The sequence below is a fragment of the Anas platyrhynchos genome, chromosome 33 (genome assembly GCF_047663525.1).
Source record: "Anas platyrhynchos isolate ZD024472 breed Pekin duck chromosome 33, IASCAAS_PekinDuck_T2T, whole genome shotgun sequence".
NCBI lineage: Eukaryota > Metazoa > Chordata > Aves > Anseriformes > Anatidae > Anas > Anas platyrhynchos.
This window is the reverse complement of record NC_092618.1, coordinates 7,384,793-7,411,033: the sequence shown is the minus strand read 5'-3', so window position 1 is coordinate 7,411,033 and position 26,241 is coordinate 7,384,793. Positions and strand designations below refer to the sequence as shown.

General features: G+C 64.2%; 2 protein-coding genes across 2 annotated transcripts; one reads left to right on the top strand and one right to left on the bottom strand.

Moving 5' to 3' along the window:
* Positions 1-1,243: 1,243 nt before the first annotated feature.
* On the top strand, positions 1,244-4,175 carry LOC119715032 (potassium channel subfamily K member 6-like). The gene is made up of 3 exons (XM_038172185.2): positions 1,244-2,161; positions 2,657-3,049; positions 4,027-4,175. The coding sequence occupies exons 1-3, from the start codon at positions 1,900-1,902 to the stop codon at positions 4,173-4,175; spliced, it is 804 nt and encodes a 267-aa protein (XP_038028113.2). The 5' UTR covers positions 1,244-1,899.
* A 2,656-nt stretch (positions 4,176-6,831) lies between these two features.
* On the bottom strand, positions 6,832-20,207 carry LOC119715482 (latent-transforming growth factor beta-binding protein 4-like; the record flags this gene model as incomplete). The annotated part of the gene is made up of 12 exons (XM_072029948.1): positions 6,832-8,008; positions 9,283-9,411; positions 9,897-9,957; positions 15,303-15,400; positions 15,473-15,592; positions 16,107-16,232; positions 17,027-17,155; positions 18,306-18,431; positions 18,518-18,664; positions 18,893-19,057; positions 19,912-20,034; positions 20,132-20,207. Coding segments are annotated over 12 exons (2,112 nt in total), but the record flags the coding sequence as incomplete, so codon positions are not given.
* Between the last annotated feature and the right edge of the window lie 6,034 nt (positions 20,208-26,241).

The window sequence follows — 26,241 nt, the reverse complement described above, 5'->3', positions numbered from 1 at the left end:
CCTGCTACCACCAGATGAGATGCGCCTCCCTGTAGTGGTTTTACCTGGCAAGGTTTTGGTAGCACGGGGCCATAGGAGTGGCTTTTGTGAGAAGGATCTGGAAGCTGCCCCATGTTTGCTAAGGGCCCCTCTGCTGACCAGAGCTGAGCCAATAAGTCACAGAATCACAGAATTTCTAGGTTGGAAGAGACCTCAAGATCATCGAGTCCAACCTCTGACCTAACGCCAACAGTCCCCACTAAACCATATCCCTAAGCTCTACATCTAAACGTCTTTTAAAGACTTCCAGGGATGGTGACTCCACCACTTCCCTGGGCAGCCTGTTCCAGTGCCTAACAACCCTTTCGGTAAAGAAGTTCTTCCTAAGATCCAACCTAAAACTCCCCTGGCGCAACTTTAGCCCATTCCTCCTCATCCTGTCATCAGGCACGTGGGAGAACAGGCCAACCCCCACCTCACTACAGCCTCCTTTAAGGTATCTGTAAAGAGCGATAAGGTCGCCCCTGAGCCTCCTCTTCTCCAGGCTGAACAAGCCCAGCTCCCTCAGCCGCTCCTCGTAGGACTTGTTCTCCAGGCCCCTCACCAGCTTCGTCGCCCTTCTCTGGACCTGCTCAAGCACCTCCATGTCCTTCTTGTAGCGAGGGACCCAAAACTGAACACAGTACTCGAGGTGCGGCCTCACCAGAGCCGAGTACAGCCCCCCGTAGCCACCCATAGCCCCCAATAGCCCCCCATAGCACCCTAGAGCCCCCTATAGCCCCCCTAGCCCCATATAGCCCCCTGTAGCCCCCCGCAGCCCCCTATAGCCCCCCACAGCCCCCCGCCGCCCCCCCCCAGCCCCCCCAATTCTCCCCCCACCCCCCCTTATCCCGCTCCTCACGTTCCGGTCCACGATGTCCCGGCCCTGGCTGGCCAAGCTGCTGCCGTAGGCGGCGGCCAGGCTGGACACGGGCTCGGCCAGGAAGGCGGCGGCGGGGGGGGGCAGGCGGGATGCGGAGGACGCCGGGGGGGCCGCCGGGGGGGCCGCCGGGGGGGCCCCGTAGGCCCGGGCCGGGCCGTGGGGGGGGGGGGGCGGCCCCGCCGCTGGTGTCGTCGAAGAGCGGCCGCGGCTCCGCCATCCGCGGAGGGGCCGGGCCCGGGCCGCGGCGCTTGGGGGCTGCGGGGAGAGGACAGGGGGGGTCGGGGGGGGTCGGGGGAGGGGGGGGGCGCCGGGGGGTCCGCACCGAGCCCCGCCGCCGCTCCCGGGGGCTCCATGGCGCTTCCGCTTCCGGTCACGTGAGGAGCGCGGGAGGAAGCTGTTGGCGGAGCGGCGGGGCGGGGCCGGAAGTGGCGGTTGCCATGGGGACGGGCGCGCGGGGCCGTGACGTCAGCAAGGGTGTGATGTCAGCAAGGCCACCGTGCCACCAAGGTGATGACGTCACCAAGGCCACCACGTCACCAAAGCCATGATGGCAACCAAAGCCATGACATCACCAAGGCCACCATGTCCCCAGGGCCACCACGTCCCCATAGCCCCCATGGCCCCATAGCCCCCACGGCCCCATATCCACCATGTCCCCAGCGCCATCTTATCCCCAAGGCCACCACGTCCCCAAGGCCGCACGGTGGCCGTGGTGGCCCTAGGGCTGTCCCTGAGGTGTCGTGGCCATTTCCTGGCCACGGCGGCCATCTTGTCCCCAAGGCCACCACGTCCCCAGGGCTACCACTTCCCCAAGACCACCATGTCCCCAGATCCACCACATCCCTGTTGCCACCACATCTCCGTGGCCACCACATCCCCAAGGCCACACGGTGGCCGTGGTGGCCCTAGGGCTGTCCCTGAGGTGTCGTGGCCATTTCCTGGCCACAGCGGCCATCTTGTCCCCAAGGCCACCATGTCCCCATGGCCACCACATCCCCATGGCCACCATGTCTCCGTGGCCACCATGTCCCCAGGATGACCATGTCCCCATATCCACCATGTCCCCATGGCCACCACGTCCCCAAGGCCACACGGTGGCCCAGGGGGGGCTGCTGCTGCTGGGCACCCTGGGGCTCTGGGTGCTGGAGGGGGGGGCGCGGACCCTCGGGACCCCCCCCGGGACCCTCAACGCCTCCGGGACCCCGCGGTGGGACCTGGCCTCCGCCTTCTTCTTCTCCACCACCCTGCTCACCACTGTGGGTAAGGAGCCCCCCCGCCCCCAAATCGGGACCCCCCCTCCGAATTGGGACCCTCCTAAAGAACCCCATGGGCACCAGGACCCCCCCAAGGGCATTGAGACCCCCGGGACCCCCATGAACCCCAGGACCCCCATGAGCACCAATTCCCCCAGGACGCCTCTGAGCACCAGGCCCCCCCGGGACCCCCCAAGAACACCGGGACCCCCATGAACACCAGGACCCCCGTGGGCACCAGGACCCTCCATGGCCCCCCATAGGCACCGAGCCCCCTGAGAACCTCAGGACCCCCATGGGTTTTGGGACCCCCTTTAGCACTGGGACCCCCAGGCCCCCCCCCAGCCCCACCAGGACCCCCCCAGCCCACAGAGCCCCCCAGTTCGCCCAGGACCCCCATCACCACCAAGCCCCCAACCTCCCCCCACCACCCCCAGGGGTCCCCCCTCCCCTTTCACTTACCGGGGGGGGTCCCCCCCCTAAATTTCCCCCCCCCCCCCAGGCTACGGCCCCGTGGCCCCCCTGTCCCCGGGGGGCAAAGCCTTCTGCTTGGCCTACGCGGCGCTGGGCGTCCCCTTCACGGTGTTGACGTTGGCGGTGGTGGCCCGGTGGCTTTCGGTGCCGGTCACCCGGTGGCCCCGGCGCTACCTGAGGACGCGGTGGGGTTGGAGCCCCCGGGGGGCCGCTGGGCTCCATTTGGGGCTGCTGGCGGGGGCGGTGGCGGGGGGCTTCGTGCTGCTGCCTGCCGCCGCCCTGTGGGCCCTGGGGGGCTCCGGGAGCTTCTTGGACGCCGTCTTCTTCTGCGGCATGGCCGTCACCACCGTGGGGCTGGGGGACGCGGCGGGGGCACCGGAGGGGCAGCCCCCGCGCCACCTCTACCGGGTGGCCTTGGCCGGTGAGCGGGGGCGGGGGGTTGGGGGGGGGCGTTGGGGTGGGGGGCGTTGGGGTTTGGGGATCTGGGGTTGGGGTTATGTGGGGGTTGGGGCTATGTGTTTGGGGTCTTCTTGGTGGGGGGGGTCTTCATTGGGGTGGGGTCTTTATGGTGGTGGGGTCTTCATGGTTGGGGTCTTCATGGTTGGTGTCTCCATGGTTGGGGTTTAGGTGGTTGGGGTCCTCATGGTTGGGGTCTTCATGGTGGTTGGATCTTCGTGGTTGGGGGTCTTCATGGTTGGGTTCTCCATGGTGGTTGGGGTCTTCATGGTTGGGGTCTTTATGGTTGGGGTCTTCATGGTTGGGGTCTTCATGGTTGGGGTCTCCATGGTTGGGGTTTAGATGGTTGGGGTCTTCATGGTTGGGGTCTTTATGGTTGGGGTCTTCATGGTTGGGGTCTTCATGGTTGGGGTCTCCATGGTTGGGGTTTAGATGGTTGGGGTCTTCATGGTTGGGATCTTCGTGGTTGGGGTCTTCGTGGTTGGGGTCTCCATTGGGGTGGTGTCTTTATGGTGGTTGGGTCTCCATGGTTGGGGTCTCCATGGTGGTTGGGTCTCCACTGGGGCGCGGTCTCCATTGGGGTGGGGTCTTCATGGTTGGGGTCTTCGTGGTTGGGGTCTTCGTGGTTGGGGGACTTCATGGTTGGGGTCTCTATGGTGGTTGGGTTCTCCATGGTTGGGGTCTCCGTGGTTGGGGTCTCCATTGGGGTGGGGTCTTTCTGGTGGTGTCTTTATGGTGGTTGGGGTCTTCATGGTTGGGGTCTCCATGGTGGTTGGGTCTCCATTGGGGTGGGGTCTTCATGGTGGCGGGGTCTTCATGGATGGGGTCACCATGGCGGATTGGGTCTTCATTGGGGGGGGGTCTCCATGGGGATCTCTCCATGGGGTGGGGGTCTCCACGGGGGGGTGGGGGTCTCTGACCGCTGTGTCCCCCCCCCCCCAGCCTACCTGCTGCTGGGGGTGACGGCGGCGCTGCTGCTGCTGGCGGCCTTCCAGCAGCTGCTGGAGCTGCACGGGGTCAGCGCCGCGCTGCGCCCCCCCCCGGACCCCCCCGAGGAGGACGGGGGGCTGCTGGACGAGGGGGGGCAATAAACGGGGGGCTCGAAGCGCGACGGGCTCGCTGTGGTCACTGGGGGGGGTTGGGGGTCCCAGATGCATGGGGGGGGGGGGTCCCAGACACATGGGGGGGGTCCCAGACACATGGGGGGGGTCCCAGGTCCAATAGGGGGGTTCCCGGTCCCATTGGGGGGTCACAGACCCATGGGCGGGGGGGGTCACAGCACCATTGGGGTGGGGATCCTGATCCCATTGGGGGGGGTCCCCAATCCCATGGAGGGGTCCCAGACACATGGGGGGCTCCCAGTCCCATTGGGGGGGGCAGACACATTGAGGGGGGGAGCAGATACATGGGGGGGGTCCCAGTCCCACTGGGGGGGGTCCCAAACCCATAGAGGGGTCCCAGTCCCAAGTAGAGGGGTCCAGACTCATGAGGGGGGGGTCCCATTTGGGGTCCCAGTCCCTGTGACACCACAGCCCCCCCCCCACCCGACCCTATTAGGATGAAAGAACTCCCCCCCCCCCAGCTCATTTTATAGAAAACCTTTATTCTGTAAAAATTGGGGGGGATTGGGGGAGATTGGGGGGGGAATGGGGTGGGATTTGGGGTGGGATTGGGGGGGGTTGGGGGGGTTTGGGGTGGGATTGAGGGGGATTGGGATGGGATTGGGATGGGATTGGGGTGGGATTGGGGTGGGGTGGAATTGGGATTGTGTGGGTTTTGGGGTGGGATTGAGGGGGATGGGGATGGGATTGGGGTGGGATTTGGGGGGGATTGGGATTGTGGGGGATTGGGATGGGATTGGGGTGGGATTGGGATTGGGGGGGATTTGGGGGGGGATTGGGGTAGGATTGGGGAGGATTTGGGGGGGATTTGAGGGGGGATTGGGGTGGGATTGGGGTTGGATTGGGATTGGGTAGGATTTGGGGTGGGATTGGGGTTGGGATTGGATTTGGGGTTAGACTGGGGTGGGGAGGGGTTGCGGATGGGATTGGGGTGAGATTTGGGATGGGATTGGGGTGGGATTAGGATGGGTTTGTGTTGGGATGGGAAGGGATTTGGGGTGGGACTGAGATTGGTTGGGATTTGGGGCGGGATTGGGATTTAGTTGGGATTTGGGGTGGGATTGGGATTGGATTTGGGGTCGGACTGGGGTGGGAAGGGGTTGCAGATGGGATTGGGGGGGGTGGGGATGGGATTGGGGTGGGATTGGGATTGGGGGTATGGAATGGGCATGGGATCGGGATTTGGGGTAGGATTGGGGTAGGATTGGGGTAGGATTTGGGGTTGGATTAGGGTGGGATTGGGGGTTGGATTAAAGTGGGATTGGGGATGGGATGGGGTGGGATTTGGGCTGGGACTGGGGTTTGGGATGGGATGGGATTGGGATGGGAACAGGCTGGGATTATGCCGGGATCAGGCCGGAATCAGGCCGGAATCAGGCCGGGATTAGGCCAGGATTAGGCTGGGATCAGGCCGGGATCAGGCCGGGATTAGGCCTGGATTATGCCAGATTAGGCCGGGACTAGGCCGGCATTATGAAGGAATTAGGACGGGATCAGGCCGGGATTATTCCGGGATCAGGCCGGGATTAGGCCGGATTAGGCCGGGATTATGCCGGGACTAGGCCGGATTAGGCCGGGATTAGGCCGGATTAGGCCGGATTAGGCTGGGATTAGGCCGGATTAGGCCGTATTATGCCGGGATTATGCCGGGACTAGGCCGGATTAGGCCGGATTAGGCCGGGACTAGGCCGGATTAGGCCGTATTATGCCGGGATTATGCCGGGACTAGGCCGGATTAGGCCGGATTAGGCCGGGATTATGCCGGAATCAGGCCGGGATTATGCCGGGACTAGGCCGGGACTAGGCCGGATTAGGCCGGATTAGGCCGGATTAGGCCGGGATTAGGCCGTGTCTCACCCACGCAGGCCACGCGTGCCGCGTCCAGCCGGTAGCCGGGGTCGCAGGCGCAGGTGAAGCCCTGGGGCACCCGCACGCAGTGCCCATGCTCGCAGCCGCTCAGCACCCCGCACAGCTCCGGCGGCAGCGCCTCGTCCCGGGGGTCTGCGGGGGGGGGTCCCCGTCAGCCCCCTCCCCATAAAAAAAACAAAATCCCCCCCCAAAACCCCTCAATCCCCCCCCCCGCCCAAACTCACCGTCCTCGCTGGCTCGCCCCGGCCGCTCGGCCACACTGTGGGGCTGGAAGAGCCACGGGGGGGGGTCCTGGGGGGCGCTGGGGGGGCTGCGGGGCCGGGAGGAGCGGGGGGGGCCCCGGCGGGACCCCTCGAAATCCTCCAAGTCCTCGTAGCAGGGGGGGGCGGCGTAAAGGGCGTCCCCGCGGGGGTCGTAACCCCCCCCCAGCCCATAGGGGTCGTAGTCGGCGCGCAGCCCCGGGGGGGGCAGGCGGGGGCCCGGACCCCCAAAGGGGAGGGGGCCGTAGGGCAGCCCGTAGTGGGGGGGGTATTCGGGGCCGTATTCGTAGGGGGGGCCCAGCCCCGGGCCGGGGGGGCGCAGGACGTTGCAGAGGAACTCGAAGTCATCTGGGGGGGGGGGGGGGGGGGGAGAGAAAAAAAAATGGGGGGGGGGGCAGGTTGTGGGGTGGGGTCCTAAAAATTGGGGATGCTAAGGGGGGGGGTGTAAAGAGGTGGGGGGGGCACTGTTATATGGGGGGTGCCCAAGGGGTCTCCATTAGGGGGGGGGCGTTGTGGGGTGGTGGGAGGGGTTCCCATTATTGGGGGGGGCAAAGGGGTCCCTGTTATGGGGGGGGTCCAAGGGGTCCCAATCATGGGGGGGGTGTCTAAGGGGGACCCACTCTGGGGGGTGCCCATGGGGTCCCCATTATGGGGGTCTGGGGGGGGTCCCTATTGCTGGGGTAGGAGGGGGGCAGGGTGGGGGTCCCCCTGTGTGGGGTCTTGGGGACATGGGGACATGGGGACATGGGTATAGGGGATGGGGGGGTCGTGGGCATGGGAGGGGGCATGGGGACGTGGGCATGGGGGGGGGGACAGGGACATGGGGGGACATGGGGACACAGGGATGTGAGGCTATAGGGCCTTAGGGACATGGGGACATGGGGACAAGGGGACAAGGGGCCGTAGGGGACACGGGTGCATGGCAACATGAGGCTATGGGGCCACGTGGCTGTGGGGTCATAGGGACGTGGGGATATGGGGACACGGGGACATGGGGACACAGTGAGGTGGGGACATGGGGAGGTGATGTGGGATGTGGGGAGACAATGGGGGACACTGGGATGAAGGGATGTGGGACATGGGGACATGGGGACACGGGGATATGGTGACGTGGGACAGGGGGATGTGGGACAAGGGGAGGCGACATGGGACATGGGGACACGGGGACACGGGGATTTGGGGACATGGGGGATACAGCGCCATGGGGGTATGGGGACACAGGACGTGGGGACACGGTGACGTGGGACATCAGGATGTGGGACATGGGGACACGGGGACACGGGGATTTGGGGACATGGGGGATACAGCGCCATGGGGGTATGGGGACACAGGACGTGGGGACACGGTGACGTGGGACATCAGGATGTGGGACATGGGGACACGGGGGGGGCATCAGGGGACAGTGCCGGGACACGGGGATGGGGGGCCACGGGGACATAGGGCAGGGATATGGGGACACGTGGGGACAGGGCGACACGGGGGGGGTGACGGTGACACGGGGGGGGTGACAGGGGGTGGCCTCACCCATGGCGCGGGTGTCGTTGGTGACGCAGCGGCGCTGGGAGCCGTCCAGCACCAGGGGGGGGGCGCAGGAGCAGAAGTAGGAGCCCACCGTGTTGACGCAGCGGCCCCCGATGCACGGCTCCGCGTCCTCGTCCTGGCACTCGTCGTTATCTGGGGGGGGGGCGGTGGTGGTCGGCAAGGGGGTGGGGGGCACGGGGGGGGGGCTGGAAGGGGGCTCGGGGGGCTGGAAGGGTGCTCGGGGGGCTGAGGGCAGGGTGCTTGGGGTGCGAGTAGGGTGCTCGGGGTGCAGACAGGGTGCAGGCAGGGTGCTGAGGGTGCAGGGAGGGTGCACTCAGGGCACAAGTTGGGTGCTCAGGGTGCAGGTATTGTGCAGGGAGGGTGCACTCAGAGCACAATTAGGGTGCTCAGGGTGCAGGCAGGGTGCTGGCAGGGCACAAGTTGGGTGCTCAGGGTGCAAGTAGGGTGCACTCAGGGCATAAGTTGGGTGCTCAGGGTGCTGGCTGGGTGCTGGCAGGGTGCTCAGGGTGCAGGCAGGGTGCAAGTAGGGTGCTCAGGGTGCTGGCAGGGTGCTGGAAGGGTGTGGGCAGGGTGCTCTCAGGGTGTGAGCTGGGTGCAGGCAGGCTGCTCAGGGTGCTGGCGGGGTGCAAGTAGGGTGCTCAGGGTGCAGGTAGAGCGCACTCAGGGCACAAGTTGGGTGCTCAGGGTGCAAAGAGGGTGCTCAGGGTGCAGCCAGGGTGCACTCAGAGCACAATTAGGGTGCTCAGGGTGCAGGTAGAGCGCACTCAGGGCATAAGTTGGGTGCTCAGGGTGCAGACAGGGCACGCTCAGGGTGCTCAGGATGCAAGTTGGGTGCTCAGGGTGCTGGCTGGGTGCAGGCAGGGTGCTCAGGGTGCAGGTAGGGTGCTGGCAGGGCACAAGTTGGGTGCTCAGGGTGCAAAGAGGGTGCTCAGGGTGCAGCCAGGGTGCTCTTAGGGTGCTTTCTGGGTACAGGTTGTGTGCTCAGGGTGCAGGTAGGGAGCTCAGCGTGCTGGCTGGGTGCTCAGGGTGCTCTCAGGGTGCAAGTAGGGTGCAGGCAGGGTGCAAGTAGGGCGCACTCAGGGCACAATTAGGGTGCTGAGGTCAGGGTGCTGGGGGTGCTGGGGGTGCTGGGGGTGCTGGCAGGGTGCTGGGGGTGCTGGCAGGGTGCTCAAGGTGCGAGTAGGGTGCTCGGGGTGCACAGGGTGCTCTTAGGGTGCAGTCAGGGTGCAAGTAGGGTGCTCTCAGGGTGCAGGCAGGGTGCTCAGGGTGCTCAGGATGCAAGTAGGGTGCTCAGGGTGCAGGCAGGGTGCACCCAGGGCACAAGTAGGGTGCTGGGGGTGCTGAGGTCAGGGTGCTGGGGGTGCTGGGGGGGTGCTGGGGGGGTGCTGGGGGTGCTGGGTGCTCACCCACGCACTGCAGGTGCTCCTGCTCGTAGTAGTAGCCGCTGGGGCAGTAGCAGCTGAAGCCGGGGGCGGCGTTGATGCAGACCCCCCCCCGGCACAGCTGCGGCGCGAACACCCGGCACTCGTCCACATCTGGGGGGTAAGGGGGTAAGGGGGGGGGCGACGTCAGGGGGAGGGTCCTCGGAATTGGGGGGGGCACCCCCGAAACGGGGGAGCCCCTATATAGGAGGGGAACCCCAAAATAGGGGGGGTATTGCCCCAAAATAGGCGGGATGCACCCAAAAGGGGAGGGGCGTAACCCCACAAAATAGGGGGGGCATCCCCAAATTGAGGGGGCACCCTGAAAAATGGGGACATCCCCAAAATGGGAGGGGTGAGTCCCCCAAATGGGGGCCATTCCCAAATTAGGGGGGGTGAGTCCCCAAAACAGGGGGCATCCCATAAATGGGGGAGCCCCAAAACAGGGGTGGCATCCCCAAAATGGGGGGGCATCCCCAACATTGGGGAACTGCTAAATACAGGGGGGAGCCCCTGAGTAGGGGGGGGAGTCCCTAAACGGAGGGAGCCCCCAAATGGGGGGGGCCCCATCGCTGTGCCCCCCCCGCGGCCGCACTGACCTGCTGCTGAGCCCTGGGGCCCCGTGGTCTGGCCGGTCCCGTGGGGGCAGAGGGCTCGGTGCTCGGCTTGGGGGGGGGGACAGAGGTGTCACCCCCCCCGCACCTTGGCACCATCCTGACCCCATCCCCAGCCCATCCCTGTCCCCATCCACACCCCGATCCCAATCCCATCCCATCCCAGTCCTAATCCCTGGCAATACCCACCCCAATCCCAATCCCTTTACAATCCCATCCCCATCCCCATCCCAAATCCCATCACCACCCCAAACCCATCCCAATCCCTTCCCACCCCAATCCCAGTCCCATCCTCATCCCATCCCCATCCCATCCCCATTCCATCCCAGTCCCAATCCCAATCTATCTCAATCCCATCACCAACCCCATCCCAATTCCATCTCCACCCCCCCAATCCTATCCCAATCCCATCCCAATCCTAATCCTATCTCCATCCCAATCCCATCCCATCCCAGTCCCAATTGCAACTCCAATCCCATCGCCATCCCATCCCATCCCAAATCGCATCCCATCCCACTCCACTCCAATCCCATCCCCAATCCCATCCCCATCCCCAATCCCATCCCCATCCCCAAACCCAACCCCACTCCCAATCCCAATCCCCCATCCCCAATCCCAATCCCCCATCCCCAATCCCATCCCCATCCCCATCCCCAATCCCATCCCCAATCCCATCCCCATCCCCAATCCCATCCCCATCCCCAAACCCATCCCCAATCCCAATCCCAATCCCCCATCCCCAATCCCAATCCCCCATCCCCAATCCCATCCCCATCCCCATCCCCATCCCCAATCCCATCCCCAATCCCATCCCCAATCCCATCCCCATCCCCATCCCCAATCCCATCCCCAATCCCATCCCCAATCCCATCCCCATCCCCATCCCCATCCCCATCCCCAATCCCATCCCCAATCCCATCCCCAATCCCATCCTCAATCCCCATCCCCATCCCCATCCCCAATCCCAATCCCCATCCCCAATCCCACTCCCACCCCAATCCCTTCCCACCCCACGCCATCCCCAATCCCCTCCCCCCCCCATAGCGTCCCCATGTCCCCACCGGTTCCAGGCGTGGGGCACGGCCTCGGGGGGGGGCAGCGGACCCCCCAGGCGCCCCCCACGCTGCAGCAGCACTGCTGCCGGCTGACGTTGGGCGCCAGCACCCCGCAGGCGGGGCTGAAGCACGCCGCCAAGCCCGGGGGGGCTTCCACGGCTCCGGGGGGGGCCGGAGGAGTGGGGTCGCTGGGGGGGGTCCCCCGCACGTCCCCGTCACCGGATCGAACTCGTGCCCCCCGTCGGGGCAGAGGCAGAGGAAGGAGCCGTCCACGTTCTCGCAGCGCGCCGCCCCGCACACCCCCGGCAGCGTCGCGCACTCGTCCACGTCTGGGGGGGAAACACGAAGGGGGGGGGGCTCAGTGTCACTCTGGGTGTCCCCCCCCTGCTGTCCCCGCTGTCCCCGTACCCTGGCAGTGGTGGCCGTGCCGGGCGGCCTCGTAGCCCTGGTGGCAGGCGCACTGGAAGGAGCCGGGGAGGTTGTGGCAGGCGGCGTGGGGGCCGCAGCGGGACCCCCCCTCGGCGCACTCGTCCTCGTCTGCAAGCGGGGAGGAGACGTTTTTTTGGGGGGAGGGGGCGGTGGGGACATTGGGGGGGGGAGCGTGGAGCCGTCCCCCAAAAGCTCAGCCCCATGGGGGGGTCCCCACTGTCCCCCGATGGTCCCTGCTCTCCGTCTCCATCCTGACCCCATGGAGAAGCCCCCCTGCACCTCGACCCCATTGGCTTGTCCCCAGTGGCCCCATTGGCTTGTCCCCAATGTCCCCCATCGTTTTGTCCCCATTATCTCCCGTGGTGTTGTCCCTGATGTCCCCTGCTGCCCATCCCCATCCTGACCCCATAGAGAAGTCCCCCTGCACCTCGACCCCATTGGCTTGTCCCCAGCATCCCCGTTGTTTTTTCCATATCCCCCATAGCTTTGTCCCTATTGTGCCCCATTGGCTTGTCCCTGATGTCCCCCATGCCATGGCCCCTGCTGTCCGTCCCCCTCCTAACCCCATGGAGAAATCCCCCTGCCCCTAAACCCCATAGTGGTGTCCCCGCTGTCCCCTAGGGCAGGGTCCCCTCAGCCTCTCCGTACCCCCATCCCCATCCCCGTGCCCCAGTCCCTGTCCCCATGGCCCCATCCCCGTCCCCATGGCCCCATCCCCATCCCCATGGCCCCGTCCCCATCCCCATGGCCCCATCCCCATCCCCATGGCCCCGTCCCCATCCCCATGGCCTCATCCCTGTCCGCATGGCCCCATCCCCATCCCCATGGACCCGTCCCCATCCCCATGGCCCCATCCCCATCCCCATGGCCCCGTCCCCATCCCCATGGCCTCATCCCCGTCCCCATGGCCCCATCCCCATCCCCATGGACCCGTCCCCATCCCCATGGCCCCGTCCCCATCCCCATGGCCTCATCCCCATCCCCATGGCCCCATCCCCATCCCCATGGCCCTGTCCCCGTCCCCATGGCCCCGTACCCTCACACCCCCCGCCGTCCTGGGGCCGGTAGCCGGGCTGGCAGGGGGGCACGCAGCGGTAGGATCCGGGCAGGTTCTCGCAGCGCTCGGCCCCACACAACTCGGCCCCATGCTCCTGGCACTCGTCCACATCTGCGGGGACACCGGGGGGACCCCAAGCATGGGGGGGGGACAAGGTGGGGTGGGGGATGATGGGGACCACGGCCCCGGGCAGGATGAGCCCCGTGCGCATCACAGCCCTGTGTGCGGGTTCCCATCCCTGTCCCAGTCCCCATCCTCGTCCCGTTCTGGCCCCTGGACCTGTCTCCATTCCCATCCCATCCCCAACCCCATCCCAATCTCACCCTAATCCCATCCCAATCCCATCCCAATCCCACCCCCTCTTTTCATCCATTATTGGTCTCCATCTCCATCCCCATCCCAATCCTGTTCCAATCCCACCCCCATCCCCATTCCAAACCCATTCCATCCCCATCCCAGTCCCAGTCCCAGTCCCAGTCCCAGTCTCAGTCCCAGTCTCAGTCCCAGTCCCAGTCGCAGTCCCAGTCCCAGTCCCAGTCCCAGTCTCAGTCCCAGTCGAAGTCCCAGTCCCAGTCCCTATTTTCATCCATTATTAGTCTCCATTTCCATCCCCACCCCAATCCCATCCCCATCCCATCCCATCCCAACCCATCCCATCCCCACCCCAATCCCCTCCCATCCCCCTCCCATCCCCATCCCAATCTCACCCCAATCCCATCCCCTCCCATCCCCACCCCAATCCCCTCCCATCCCCTCCCATCCCCATCCCAGTCCCAGTCCCAGTCCCAGTCCCAGTCCCAGTCCCAGTCCCAGTCCCAGTCCCAGTCCCAGTCCCTATTTTCATCCATTATTAGTCTCCATTTCCATCCCCACCCCAATCCCAATCCCATCCCCATCCCATCCCCATCCCATCCCCATCCCAATCCCACCCCAATCCCATCCCCTCCCATCCCCATCCCATCCCCATCCCAATCCCACCCCAATCCCATCCCCTCCCATCCCCATCCCATCCCCATCCCAATCCCACCCCAATCCCATCCCCTCCCATCCCCATCCCATCCCCACCCCAATCCCACCCCAATCCCATCCCCTCCCATCCCCATCCTAGTCCCAGTCCCTAAACCCATCCACTATCGGTCTCTATCTCCATCCCCACCCCAATCCCAACCCCAACCCCAATCCCAATCCCCACCCCCATCCCCATCCCCAACCCCAATCCCCAATCCCCCATCCCCATCCCCATCCCCATCCCATCCCCACCCCAATCTCCTCCCATCCCCATCCCCATCCCATCCCAATCCCATCCCAATCCCATCCCAATCCCCTCCCATCCCCACCCCAATCCCCTCCCATCCCCATCCCAATCCCAATCCCAGTCCCATCCCCTCCCATCCCCATCCCAATCCCAGTCCCTAAACCCATCCACTATTGGTCTCTATCTCCATCCCCACCCCAACCCCAACCCCAACCCCAACCCCAACCCCAATCCCAACCCCAACCCCAACCCCAACCCCAATCCCAATCCCAATCCCAACTCCAATCCCAACCCCAATCCCAATCCCAACCCCAACCCCAACCCCAATCCCAATCCCAATCCCAATCCCAATCCCAATCCCATCCCCGCTCACCCTCACACCCCCCGCCGTCCCGGGGCCGGTAGCCGTGCTGGCAGGCGGGCACGCAGCAGTAGGATCCGGGCAAGTTCTTGCAGCGCTCAGCCCCACACAACTCAGCCCCGTGCTCCTGGCACTCGTCCACATCTGAGGGGACAGGGCCACCCTCGCCGCCAGCCCCAGGGTGGGGGGCACCCAAAATCCCCCCCCCCCAACCCCCCAGCCCCTCACCATGGCACTGGGCCCGCTCGGCGTCGGTGCGGAAGCCGGCGGGGCAGTGGCACTCGAAGGCGCCGTCGGTGTTGGCGCAGCGGCCGCCCCGGCACACGTCCCCGCGCTGGCACTCGTCCACGTCTGGGGGGGGACACGGGGTGAGGACGGGGGGGACATGGGCACGGGGTGGACGTGGGTACAGGGGGGGGACACGGGGGCAGGGGGGATACGGGGAAAGAGGGGGACACAAGGGGCTGGTGGCACCCCGTGGTACCCGGATGCGTGGGTGGGTGGTGGAGGGGTGGGGTGGGATGGGATGGGACTGGGGTGGGATTGGGATTGGGATGGAAATGGGGATGGGGTGGAAAAGGGATGGGATGGGATTGGGGTGGGATTGGGATTGGGGTGGAAAAAGGGTAGGATGGGGATGGGATTGGGGTGGGATGGGGATGGGATTGGGATGGGGATGGGGACTGGGGTGGGAATGGGGATGGGATGGAGACAGAGATGGGATGGGGGTTGGGATTGGGGTGGGATGGGATGGGGACAGGGAGAGACATTGGGATGGGATAGGATGGGGATGGGATTGGGATGGGGATAGGATTGGGATTGGATGGGGACATGGATAGGCACGGGGATGGGACTGAGTAGATTAACTGGGACTAAAAAACCGCAATTGGAATAGAAACCACAATGAGAATGGGGACTGCAATGGGACCGGGATGGGTATGGGGACGGGGACAGGGACAGGGACAGGGACAGGGACCGGGACCATGCCGGGCTCTGACCAACGCATGCGGTGCCCTCGGGGGTGCTGGCATAGCCCTGGGCGCAGAGGCAGCTGTAGGAGCCCTCGGTGTTGAGGCACTCGCCGTGGGGGAAGCAGAAGTCGCCCTCCAGGCACTCGTTGACATCTGTGGGCAGATGGGGGCCGTGGGGGGGCCGTCGGGTGTGGGGGGGACACGGCACCATCCCCACACCATCCCCACCACTCACCCGTGCATGGCGCGCCGCCGGCACCCACCCGGCATCCGCGCCGGCACTGGCAGTGGAAGGAGCCCTCGGTGTTACTGCAGCGGCCGTGGGGACCGCAGGGCGAGCCCGTGGCGCACTCGTCCACGTCTAGGGGGTGGCACAATTAAGGGTTGGCCCCCCCCTCGGGGGGACAGGGGGGACGTGGGGGGATGCGGGTACCTGCGCAGCGCCCGTGGCGCAGCTCGAAGCCGTCGCGGCACGGCCGGCACTGGAAGGAGCCCGGCGTGTTGGCGCACTCCTGGCCGGGGCAGGCCAGGTGGTTCTCGCACTCGTCGATGTCTGCGCGGCACGGAGAGGGGGCGGCGGTGGTGGCACCGCGGGGAGGGTGTGGGTGGTTGCACCACGGACGGGGACACCACGGATGGGGACACCACAGATGGGGACACCACGTATTGGGAGGTTATGGATGGGTTCACCATGGATGGGGACACCATGGATGGGGACACCACGCATGGGGACACCACGCATGGGGACACCACGTATTGGGAGGTTATGGATGGGTTCACCATGGATGTTTAACCCCGTGGCTGGCAACACTATGGCATGGTGACCCCATGGCTGCTGACCCCATAGATGTTGAGTTCTTGGATGGTGGCGTTATGGCACGGTGACCCCATGGATGGTGACCCCATGGATGGTGACCCCATGAACGATGACCCCATGGGTGTTGAACACGCAGATGGTGTCCCCATACCCTTGGTGTCCCCATACCCTTGGTGTCCCCACACCCCGGTGTCCCCACACCCAGTGTCCCCACAGCCCGGTGTCCCCACAGCCCGGTGTCCCCGCTCACCCTGGCACTGTCCCGTGGGCGTGCTGGCCTGGTAGCCGGCCGGGCAGACGCAGCGGTAGCCACCGGGCAAGTTCTTGCAGCGGCTCTGGGCGCAGGGCGAGGGGCTCTGGGCGCATTCATCCACATCTACGGGGACACGGCCACCTCAGCCCCATCCCCGTTGTCCCCATTGTCCCCCTCTGTCCCCCCCCCGTCCCTGCTGACCTTGGCAGTCGGTGCCGCCGGGGCCGGGCCGGTAGCCGGGGCCGCAGACGCAGCGGAAGCTCCCCACCGTGTTCTCGCAGCGGCCGGGGGCGCAGGGCCGGGGGCTGCGCCGGCACTCGTCCACGTCTGGGCAGGCGGGGGGACGGACGGCAATGGGGACAGACGGACGGACAGGAGCGGGGACGGATGGAGAGGTGGGTGGGAGGGAAGGGGGAGAGGGGAGTGGGGAGGTGGGTGCGCGGGGAAATGGGGGCAGGGGGAAATGGGGGCACGGGGAGGTGGGGGCATGGAGAGATGGGTGGGTGCGTGGGGAAACGGGTGCATGGGGAAATGGGGGCAGGGGGAAATTGGGGCTTGGAGAGGTGGGTGCACGGGGAGGTGGGTGCACAAGGAAGTGGATAGATGGGGAAATGGGTGCACGGAGAAATGGGTGGGTACATGAGGAGGTGGGTGCATGGGGAAATAGGTGGGTGCATGGGGAAGTGGGCGCATGGGGAAATGGGTGCAGAAGGAAATGGGTGCATGAGGAAATGGGTGGCTGCACGGGGAAATAGGTGCACGGGGAAACGGGTGAGTGCATGGGGAGGTGGGTGCATGGGGAAACAGGTGCACAGGGAGGTGGGTGCACAGGGAAATGGGAGCACGGGGAAATGAGTGCAGGGGGAGGTGGGTGCACGGGGACATGGGTGCCCAGGGAGGGGCCGGGCGCCGCTCACCGATGCAGTGGGTGCCCTGGGTGCTGAGCCAGAAGCCGGGGTGGCACAGGCAGGTGTAGCCGCCCTGGCGCGGGACGCAGCGCCCGGGGCCGCAGATCCGCGGGTTCCGCTCGCACACGCTGCCGGCGGCTGCAAGCGGGCACACGTGAGTAACACATGTGTGTGCAAACGGGCAGGCGCGCAGCTGTGCACACCTGTGCAAACATGCACGCATGCACACTGTGCACGTGTGCGCAATCAAGCATGCATGCAACTGTGGACATGTGTGCAAATAGGCATACAGGACACATGCACACGTGTAGGCGTGTGTAAGTAGGCATTGTGCACACGTGTGTAAGCAGGCATGCATGTAGCCGTGCACACGTGTGCAAATAGTCATGCATGCAAACCGTGCACACGTGCACAATATATTTAGCTGTGCATGCATGAGATGCACACGTGCTACTGCAGCTGCATGCAGCTGGGCAAGCCTGCAATGGTGTGCACACGTGTAACACGCACGTGTGTAACTGTGCACGCCTATAACTGTGCACAAATGAGACTGAATAAATGCAAATTGCACACATAACTGCTTGCACATGTAACTGAGCACAGGTGCACATGCAACTGCACACATGCAGCCATGCAAGCATGCAACCATGCACAAGTGCACAGCCACATGCACACACGTGTGACCTTGCATGCCTGTGCTGAGATGTGTATGTGCAATGGCGCAGAGCGTAACCACACGTGCAAAAAATAAAATAAAATGCACGCACACAGCTGCACACAGTGCAACCCTGCGCACATCTGCAACCATGCATGCGTGCAACGGTGCACACACGTGTGCAGCCGTGCACAAGTGCCCCAGCCCTACCTGGTGCCGGACCCTCCGGGCCGGGTGGCGTGGGGAGGGGTCCCAGCAGCCCCAGGGTGGGTCGAGGCACGATGACAACCTCGGGGGCTGGTGGTGGCACCTCGGGGATGCGCGGTGGCACCTCGGGGACGCGTTGTGGCACCTCGGGGACGTCTGGTGGCACCTCGGGGACACGTTGTGGCGCCTCAGGGACCCGCTGTGGAACCTTGGGGACATGTGGCACCTCAGGGACATGCGGTGGTGCCTCAGGGACACGTGGTGGCACATCAGGGACATGTGGTGACACCTCGGGGACACGTGGTGGTACCTCGGGGATGCGTTGTGGCACCTCGGGGACACGTGGTGGCACATCGGGGACCCGTGGTGGCACCTCGGGGACACGCGGTGGCACGTGTGGGACGCGTGATGGCACCTCGGGGACGCGTTGTGGCACGTGTGGGATGCGTGGTGGCACCTCGGGGACGCGTTGTGGCACCTTGGGGACCCGCGGTGGCACCTCGGGGACAGGCGGTGACCTGCTGGGGGGCGGCCGACCGGGGCGCCAGCGAGCTGTGGGGCAGAGCAATGGGGTGAGGGGGGGTCCTGGCAGCCGGGGGGGGTGGGGGGGGACAAAGCGGGGGGGACAAGGGGCTCACGGGCGGCGGTCCCAGCTGGGGAGGGGACACGGGGACGCCCCAGGGGGACACGGGGCAGGTCCTGGCCCAGGTAGCGGGTGTTGTAGCGCAGGTCGGAGGCCGAGTAGTGGTAGCCGGGGCCGGCGGGGCAGATCTCCTTGAACCCCTCTGCAATTGAAGGGGGGGGAGGGGGTGTCAAAATGGACCCCCCCCCCAAAAAAATTACCCCCCTCCCCCAAAAATCCCCCCCTCCAAAGGGCGAGCCCGTGGCTTTGGGTGCAAATCCCATGAAACGGAGGCTCCCCAAAGGGTTTTTTTTTTTTTGGGGGGGGTCCGCCCTAAAGGGTTTTTTTTGGGGGGATCCCAAGGGGTTGGGGGGGTCCCGGGGGGGCTCACCGGAGCCGAAGGGGGGGCAGCGCTGGCACGCCGGCCCCCAGGCCTTGCCCACGCGGCTGCAGCAGCAGATCTGGCGGGTGATGTTGCGCAGGGTGGGCAGCGCGCAGCGCCCCTCCCGCAGCACGCGGTAACACGGCCCCCGCGCCTCCGAGATCACCTGGTGGGCTGGGGGGGGGGGGGGCGGGGGGGTGGTACCGGTCACCCTAATCCCAATCCCAATCCCAATCCCAGTCCTAGTCCTGGTCCTAACCCCAATCCCAATCCCAACCCCAATTCCAATCCCAACCCCAATTCCAATCCCAATCCCAATCCCAATCCCAGTCCTAGTCCTGGTCCTAACCCCAATCCCAATCCCAACCCCAATTCCAATCCCAACCCCAAAACCCCAATCCCAATCCCAATCCCAATCCCAGTCCTAGTCCTGGTCCTAACCCCAATCCCATTTCATCCTGTTCCCATCCCAATCCCACCTCATCCTACTCCATCCCCATCCCACCCCAATCCTTTCCCCTTCCTCTTCCCTTCCCTATCCCCTCCCAATCCCAATCCCAATCCCAATCCCTATTCCATTTCAGACCACCCCCATCCCCATCCCCTCCCAATCCCAACTCCAACTCCAATCCCAACCCCTACTCCCTCCTCACCCCATCCCCATCCACATCCCAACCACAATCCCAATCCCAACCCTAATCCCAATTCCAACCCCAATCCCAATCCCTACCACAATTCCAGGCCCTGCCCCGACCTCAACCCCAACCCCAATTCCAATTCCAATCCCAATCCCAGCCCCAACCCCAACCCCAACCCCAATCCCAATCCCAATCCCAATCCCAATCCCAATCCCAATCCCAACCCCAATCCCAATCCCAACCCCAACCTCACCCCCAATCCCAGCCCCAACCCCAGCCCCAACCCCAATCCCAATCCCAATCCCAACCCCAACCCCAACCCCACCCATAATCCCAACCCCAACCCCACCCCCAACCCCACCCCCAATCCCATCCCGATCCCGATCCCACAGATGCAGCTGCTCCGGGACGAGTCCAGGATGAAGCCCTCGTGGCAGAGGCAGGCGAAGCTGCCCCGGGTGTTGGTGCAGAGCCCGTTCTTGCAGAACCCCCCCTCCTGGCACTCATCCACATCTGGGGGGGGGACGCACACACACAGGGTGGGGGTCAGCACCCCAAAAACCCCCCATCCCCTTTTAACCCCCCCAAAAATAAATCTCCCCAAACTCACCCACGCAGGAGCCGTTGGCGCGGCGGAAACCTTTGGGGCAGGGGTGCTGCCCCACGGCGGGGGGGTTCGCTGCAAATAGGGGGGGTAGGGGGGGACAAAGTGAGCCCCCCCCCCACACCGCAGAACCCCCCCCAACCCCATAACCCCAAAAAAAACCCCGCTGCCTTACGGGGGTCGGCGTCGCAGGGCTGGCACTCGTGCACCCCCCAGGCCACGCCGGCCCCCCGGCAGCAGACGTCCTGGGTGCGCAGACCGGGCAGGGGCGAGCTGCACTGCACGGGGCGGGGGGGTCGGGGGGCGCCGGGACCCCCCCCGTGTCCCCATGTCCCCCCCCAGGTCCCCATGTCCCCACCTGGATCCCCAGGTCCCCCTCCGTGTCCCCACCACGTCCCCAGCCCCACATCCTCGGCCACCTCCCCGTGCTCACGGTGCCATCCCCATGTCCCCACCCCAATGTCCCCATCCCCATGTCCCCATCCCCATCCCAATGTCCCCATCCCCATGTCCCCATCCCCACGCCAATGTCCCCATCCCATCCCAATGTCCCCACCCCAATGTCCCCATCCCCATGTCCCCATCCCCACCCCAATGTCCCCATCCCCATGTCCCCATCCCAATGTCCCCATCCCTGTCCCCATGTCCCCATCCCCGCCCCCAAGTCCCCATCCCCATCCCCATGTCCCCCATCTCCCCAGGCACAACTTGTGGCCATTTCCTCAAGTCCTATCATTAGTTATCTGAGAAAAGAGGCTGACCCCCTCCTCATCACAACCTCCCTTCAGGAAGTTGTAGAGTACAATGAGGTCTCCCCTGAGCCTCCACTTCCGCAGACCAACCACCCCCAGCTCCCTCAGCCGCTCCTCACAGGACTTGTGCCCCAGGCCCTTCCCCAGCTTTGTAGCCCTGCTCTGGGCACACTCCAGGGCCTCGATGTCCTTCTGGTACTGAGGGGCCCAAAGCTGAGCACAGCACCTGAGGGGCGGCCTCACCATGTAATACACAAGAAATGTTTGTTCATTGTCTTTTGTATTATAAAAACAAGGAGTTCCGTTTGAGGAGCGGGAGTTGCAAAAGCTCCCTGCTGAAGTAAGGAGCTGGATAATACTTGGCTAGACACTATGAAAATTCTTTTGCTTAATGTAACAAAAAAGAGAACCCCCTCCCCTTCTCTCCTTCTGCATCTCAGTTGCCTCTTTTGTTCAAAGACCCTGCTGCAAAGCTCATGTAACCATCTCCTGATAAGTTGTTAAACTAGTGTATCAACATCTTGCCTTCCTGTCTCACGCTGGGCCAACATGACCAACTAAAAAAAGAAGTTGAACCACAACGCCGAGGAAGACTACGGCCTTCATCTTCACGACCACCAGAGGGACAGAGACGACCCCCTAGCAACAGTGCGCGCAGTCGCAGAATATACCAGGATGTGCTGTGTAATCCCGGAATTACCAAGATATAAAAAGGGATGCTGGCGGGGGTGAGGTGCGTGCCGTTGGTGGAGCCGAGACTCCGTTGCCGCCCAGCGCTGTTTTGCTTGCTGTTGCTTACTCAATAACTTCCTTTCTATTATTAATGCAATGCTCTCTGAAAATTAATTAAGGGGGCAACTTATAACACTGGGGAGCTCTGCTTGGGCATGGCTGGTGCGGCTGGTGGCGAAAGTGGGGTGGCTGGCGGGCAGCCTGCGATGGCAACCGATTGCATTGCCCTTCACGGGCACCAGGCCTTGCAGCTGCCCCTGAGCAGCTCCTCTGGGAAGGATCCAGCGCTGAAGCATCTCACAGTGCTGGGAGCTCCCTTCACATCGGCCACGCTAATGCTGAAATTCCTCCTGTCCTCCTCCCTGCCAGGCGTCCAGCCAGGTGCAGGAGCACTCCATCTGCCTCTTCCAAGCCATGGTGGAGGCTGTGCTGCGGCAAAGGACGAAGAAAATGAAGAGGACGGTGCACAGCAGCCTTCTCCCACTCTACTTTCACATGAGAGACCAGAGTGAGAGCGTAGCAAAGGTACAGATCTCAGAGCTGAGCAGTTATGTGGGCAAGGGTGTGCTGATGCCACAGGGTTGCTCTGGGGGATCTCTGGCCGGCAGCATGAGCTGCCTCCGATGGTGGCTGTCCCGTGGCCTTGCCTTGGCCACTGAACCCAGTGCACGCTGCCCCCCACCACAGCCTCCCATAACGCGCTGGGAAAGGCTCGCAGCCCTGCCAAGAGGAGGGGACAGAGGGTCTCCTTCCCAAGGCTGTGCTGCTACCTCCCAACCTCTGCTGCTCCGCAAGCCTCTGGGGAAGCTCTCACTGTGGCTGCAGAGTTTCTGCGACGCAAGGAGCTCAAGCGCTTGGCCCAGACAGAACAGACGTGGAGGATCGGGGAGTGCTTGGTAAGGCCCCAACTTGGTTTGCCCCAGCTGGGCAAACGCGCCCGGCCAGAGCCCGCTGCCTGCAGCCGCATCCTCGCTCCCTTCCTGCCAGCACAGAGCCCCAGGGGGCTCTTCTGGAGGCCCCTCTGACCTCCCTGCCCCCAGAATGCTGGAGGAGACCCTGGAGAGGGTGTGCAAGCCCCGTGACCCTGCGTTCTCTCTCTCTCCAGCTGCAGCAGGACAGAGGCAGAGTAGAAGAATACCTGCAGCAGAGCCAGCCCTACCTACAGGCCACTCAGACCCTTTTGCGACTTGAGGCCGTCAGATTCATTGGTGAGCCCAGCCCCTGGGTCCCTCTTGGGGCAGCCTTTGGCAGCCCCAGGCACTGCCCTGTTGCCCCCAGAGCCCCCCGACTGGGCCCTTGCTCCAGGGTGTAGGAGGGGGCACAGCCTGGCTGGCCAGGCCAGGGGCTGCGCTGCTGGGAGCGTGCTGGGGAGCGGGGCTCTGATGGGGTCTCTGTGTCTAGGTCTTGCTGTGTGCTACTGCGAGGACCAGAGCGAGGAGAAGCTGAATGAAATCCTCAGCGGTGAGTGAGGGCAGTGGGGCGTGTGCTAGGGCTGGGGGGACAGCGGCAGAGGCCCCCGTGCCTTGCCCTGCTCCAGGGAAATGCTTCGGGGCGGAGGAGCAATGCAGCCATAGGAACGAGGGAGAGGAGACGGGGTAGCCTGTGGTGTCAGGGAATGGCCTCCCAGCCTGGAGCTGGGCAGTGCCGCTGAAAGGGTTGAGTGTCCCTGAGGAAGAGTCAGGGGAAAGGGCAGTAAGGCTGACAGAAGGTGGGAGCCTGTTGTAGAGCACGCAACCAGGACGAAGAGGGAGATGAGACAGCCTACAAGCAGCTAGGAGCAGGGTCACGATTGCTAGCCCTTGCTCTCATGGGGAAGCACAATAGCGAGAGGAAAGAGTCCAGGAGATTCCTGGAGTGTGTGAATCCTCCCAAGGGATGGAGGCAGGTGGTGAGGGAACCAGCTTGTGAAGGTGCCCCACTTGACCTGTGGTGCGCAGGTGGGGAAGGACTGGTGGCTGCATTTGGGACATTGCTGAGCAGCAGCTTTCAACGGATTCCTTTGTCCCTCCTGCTCCTCCTGGCCTGGGGAAGAGTCGAGTGGGGCTGGCATGCTCTGCAGGGGATGCCTGGGGATCTCTGCAAGGAGTGGGTTTTCATCTCTGCTCTTCTTTCTTTTGCAGTCCTCCAGCCTTCAGAGAAAGACCCGGAACCCATGGTCCGTTCCCTGGCAGTTCAAACCACCCTGATCCTGACGTCAAGGCATAAGGCAATGTCAGGACGGAGATTTCCACTGCCGTGTTGCCGCTAGCCCCGCAGCAGTCCTCAAAAGAGCAATATATATTTTAATAGAACTAGGTTGTTGTCTCGTTATTCCAGCAGCTCCTTCACAGTGACTCGGTGCCATGACGCTGAGCTAACTTGGAGGCCACCAAGGACGTCTTTTCCCTGGGCCCGGTGACTGCATGGCGCCTACTCAACCAGTGAAAGAGTCACAGAACCCTTGCGCTTGGAAAAGGGCCTTCAGCTCAAGTCCAAGCGTCAGCTAACACCACCAGGCCCACCACAAAACCACGGCCCTTAGCGCCAAGTCCACGCATTTTTTTAATAGCTCCAGGCCTGGGACTCCAGCAGTGCCCTGGGCAGCCGGTTCCACCCTTTGCATGAAGAAATTCTTCCTGACATCCCATCCTGTGAGTCCACCTGTGGTAGGTGCGCCCAGGTAGAAGAACTGCTCAGCCTCCTGGCAGAGCTTCGGGAGGAGGTGGGCAGGCTGAGGAGCACCAGGGAGTCGGAGAAGGTTGAACTGTACTCTGCCAGCCCTGGGACAGATGCGTCAGGCAGACACAGCAGAGGAAATGGAGGATCCCCTACCCTCTGGCCATCAGGCAGAAGGAGTGCATCTCAGTGACGAAGGGATGGAAGTTTAGACCTGCTCGGGGCAGCAGGCGAACCCCTCCTTGCCTACCTCACCTTCCTTTCAGGTGCCCTGAAACAACAGACTCTGGAAGTAATGGACACACAAACGATGATGTGCATGAAGGTCCATCCAGGTTGGAGGGGTTTTCTAGGGCAAGTCAGCCTTCCCCAGTATCACGACCACCTCCATCAAGAAGAAGAGAAGGGTTACTGTCATAAGTGACTCCCTTCTGAGCAGAACAGAGGGCCGCATATGCCGGCCTGACCCAACCCATGAAGTCTGCTGCCTCCCAGGAGATCAGGGTAAAAGATGTTTCTAGAAAGCTCACTCGCCCCGTAAGGCCCTCTGAGCATCATCCATTATTGTTCTGTCCCCGGGGTTTTTCGGGGCCCGGTGGCAGTGCCGTCCCCTCTGTGTCCCCCTTCGCGCAGGTGACACCTCGGTGCTGGCCGGGCTGTACGGCCCCGCGGAGGTGCGGGGCTCAAGGGAGAGCCCCGAGAGGGCGACGCTGGAGGTGCTGCTGCGCCCCAAGTTGTGGCTGCCAGGTGGGGGCCGCCTGGGGGGGGGGGGGGGGCTCGGGAGGGAGATGGGGTCGGGGCCAGGCTCCGAGGGGCGTGAGGGGGGCCGAGGGGGTGGGGTCCGGGAGTGCTCTGAGGGGTCTGGGGGTGCTCACAGGGCTCCTGAGGAACGGGGGGGAAACGGGGGGAGCCCTGAGGGGGGGCTATAGGGGTTTATGGGGCTCCTGAGGTGCTCAGAGGGCTCCGGGGGTGCTCGGAGGGGTTTGGGGATGCTCAGCGGTCTCCTGAGGGGACAGGAGGGTAACAGGGGGAGCCCTGAGGAGGGCTACGGGGGGGCTTAGGGGGCTCTGGGGATGCTCGGAGGGGTTTGGGGGTGCTCAGGGGGATCCTGAGGGGTGGGGGGGTAATGGGGGGAACCCTGAGAGGGTCTTCGGGGGTGTTCAGGGGGCTCTGGGGGTGCTCAGAGAGCTCCGGGGGTGGTCAAAGGGCTCCCGAGGGATGTGGGGGTGCAGGGGGGAGTCCTGAGGAGGGCTCTGGGGGTGCTCAGGGGGCTCCTGAGGGGCAGGGGGTGTAATGGGGGGAGCCCTGAGGAGGGCTTTGGGGACTCTGGGAATGCTCAGAGGGGTCTGGGGGTGCTCAGAGGGCTTCAGGGGTGGTCAAAGAGCTCCCAAGGGATGCGGGAGTGCAGGGGAGAGCCCTAAGGAGGGCTCTGGGGGTGCTCAGAAGGGTCTGGGGGTGCTCAGGGGGCTCCCGAGGGACGTTGGGGTACCGGGGGGAGGGCCTGAGGAGAGCTCCAGAGGGGAGCCCCCTCCTTGGGGGCTATTTTGTGACACTTTGGGGACACTCTGGGGATAATTTGGGGACAATCTGGAGGCACACTGGGGACACCTTGGGGGCTATTTGGGGACACACCTTGGGAGCTATTTGGGGACACCTTGGGGACAATATGGGGACACTCTGGGGACGCACCTTGCAGGCCCTTGGTGACGTAGTGGACGTCGATGTTGTCACCTGTTGTCACCCTGTGCCCCCCCCCTCACCGGCGTGCAGCCCCCACTTGCAAAAGAGGCTGCGATGGGGGAAGCCGCTGGCCCCCACCAGCTGCCTGATGACGTGCAGCTCCGCCATGCCCTGCGGGGACACGGGGGGGGGGGACATGGGGCCGCACACACACGCTGTCACCCCACCCCAGAGGGGGGGGTCCATGTCCCCCCCCAGGGGTTTCTGCACCCCCTCCAAGGAGCTCCCCACCCCCTT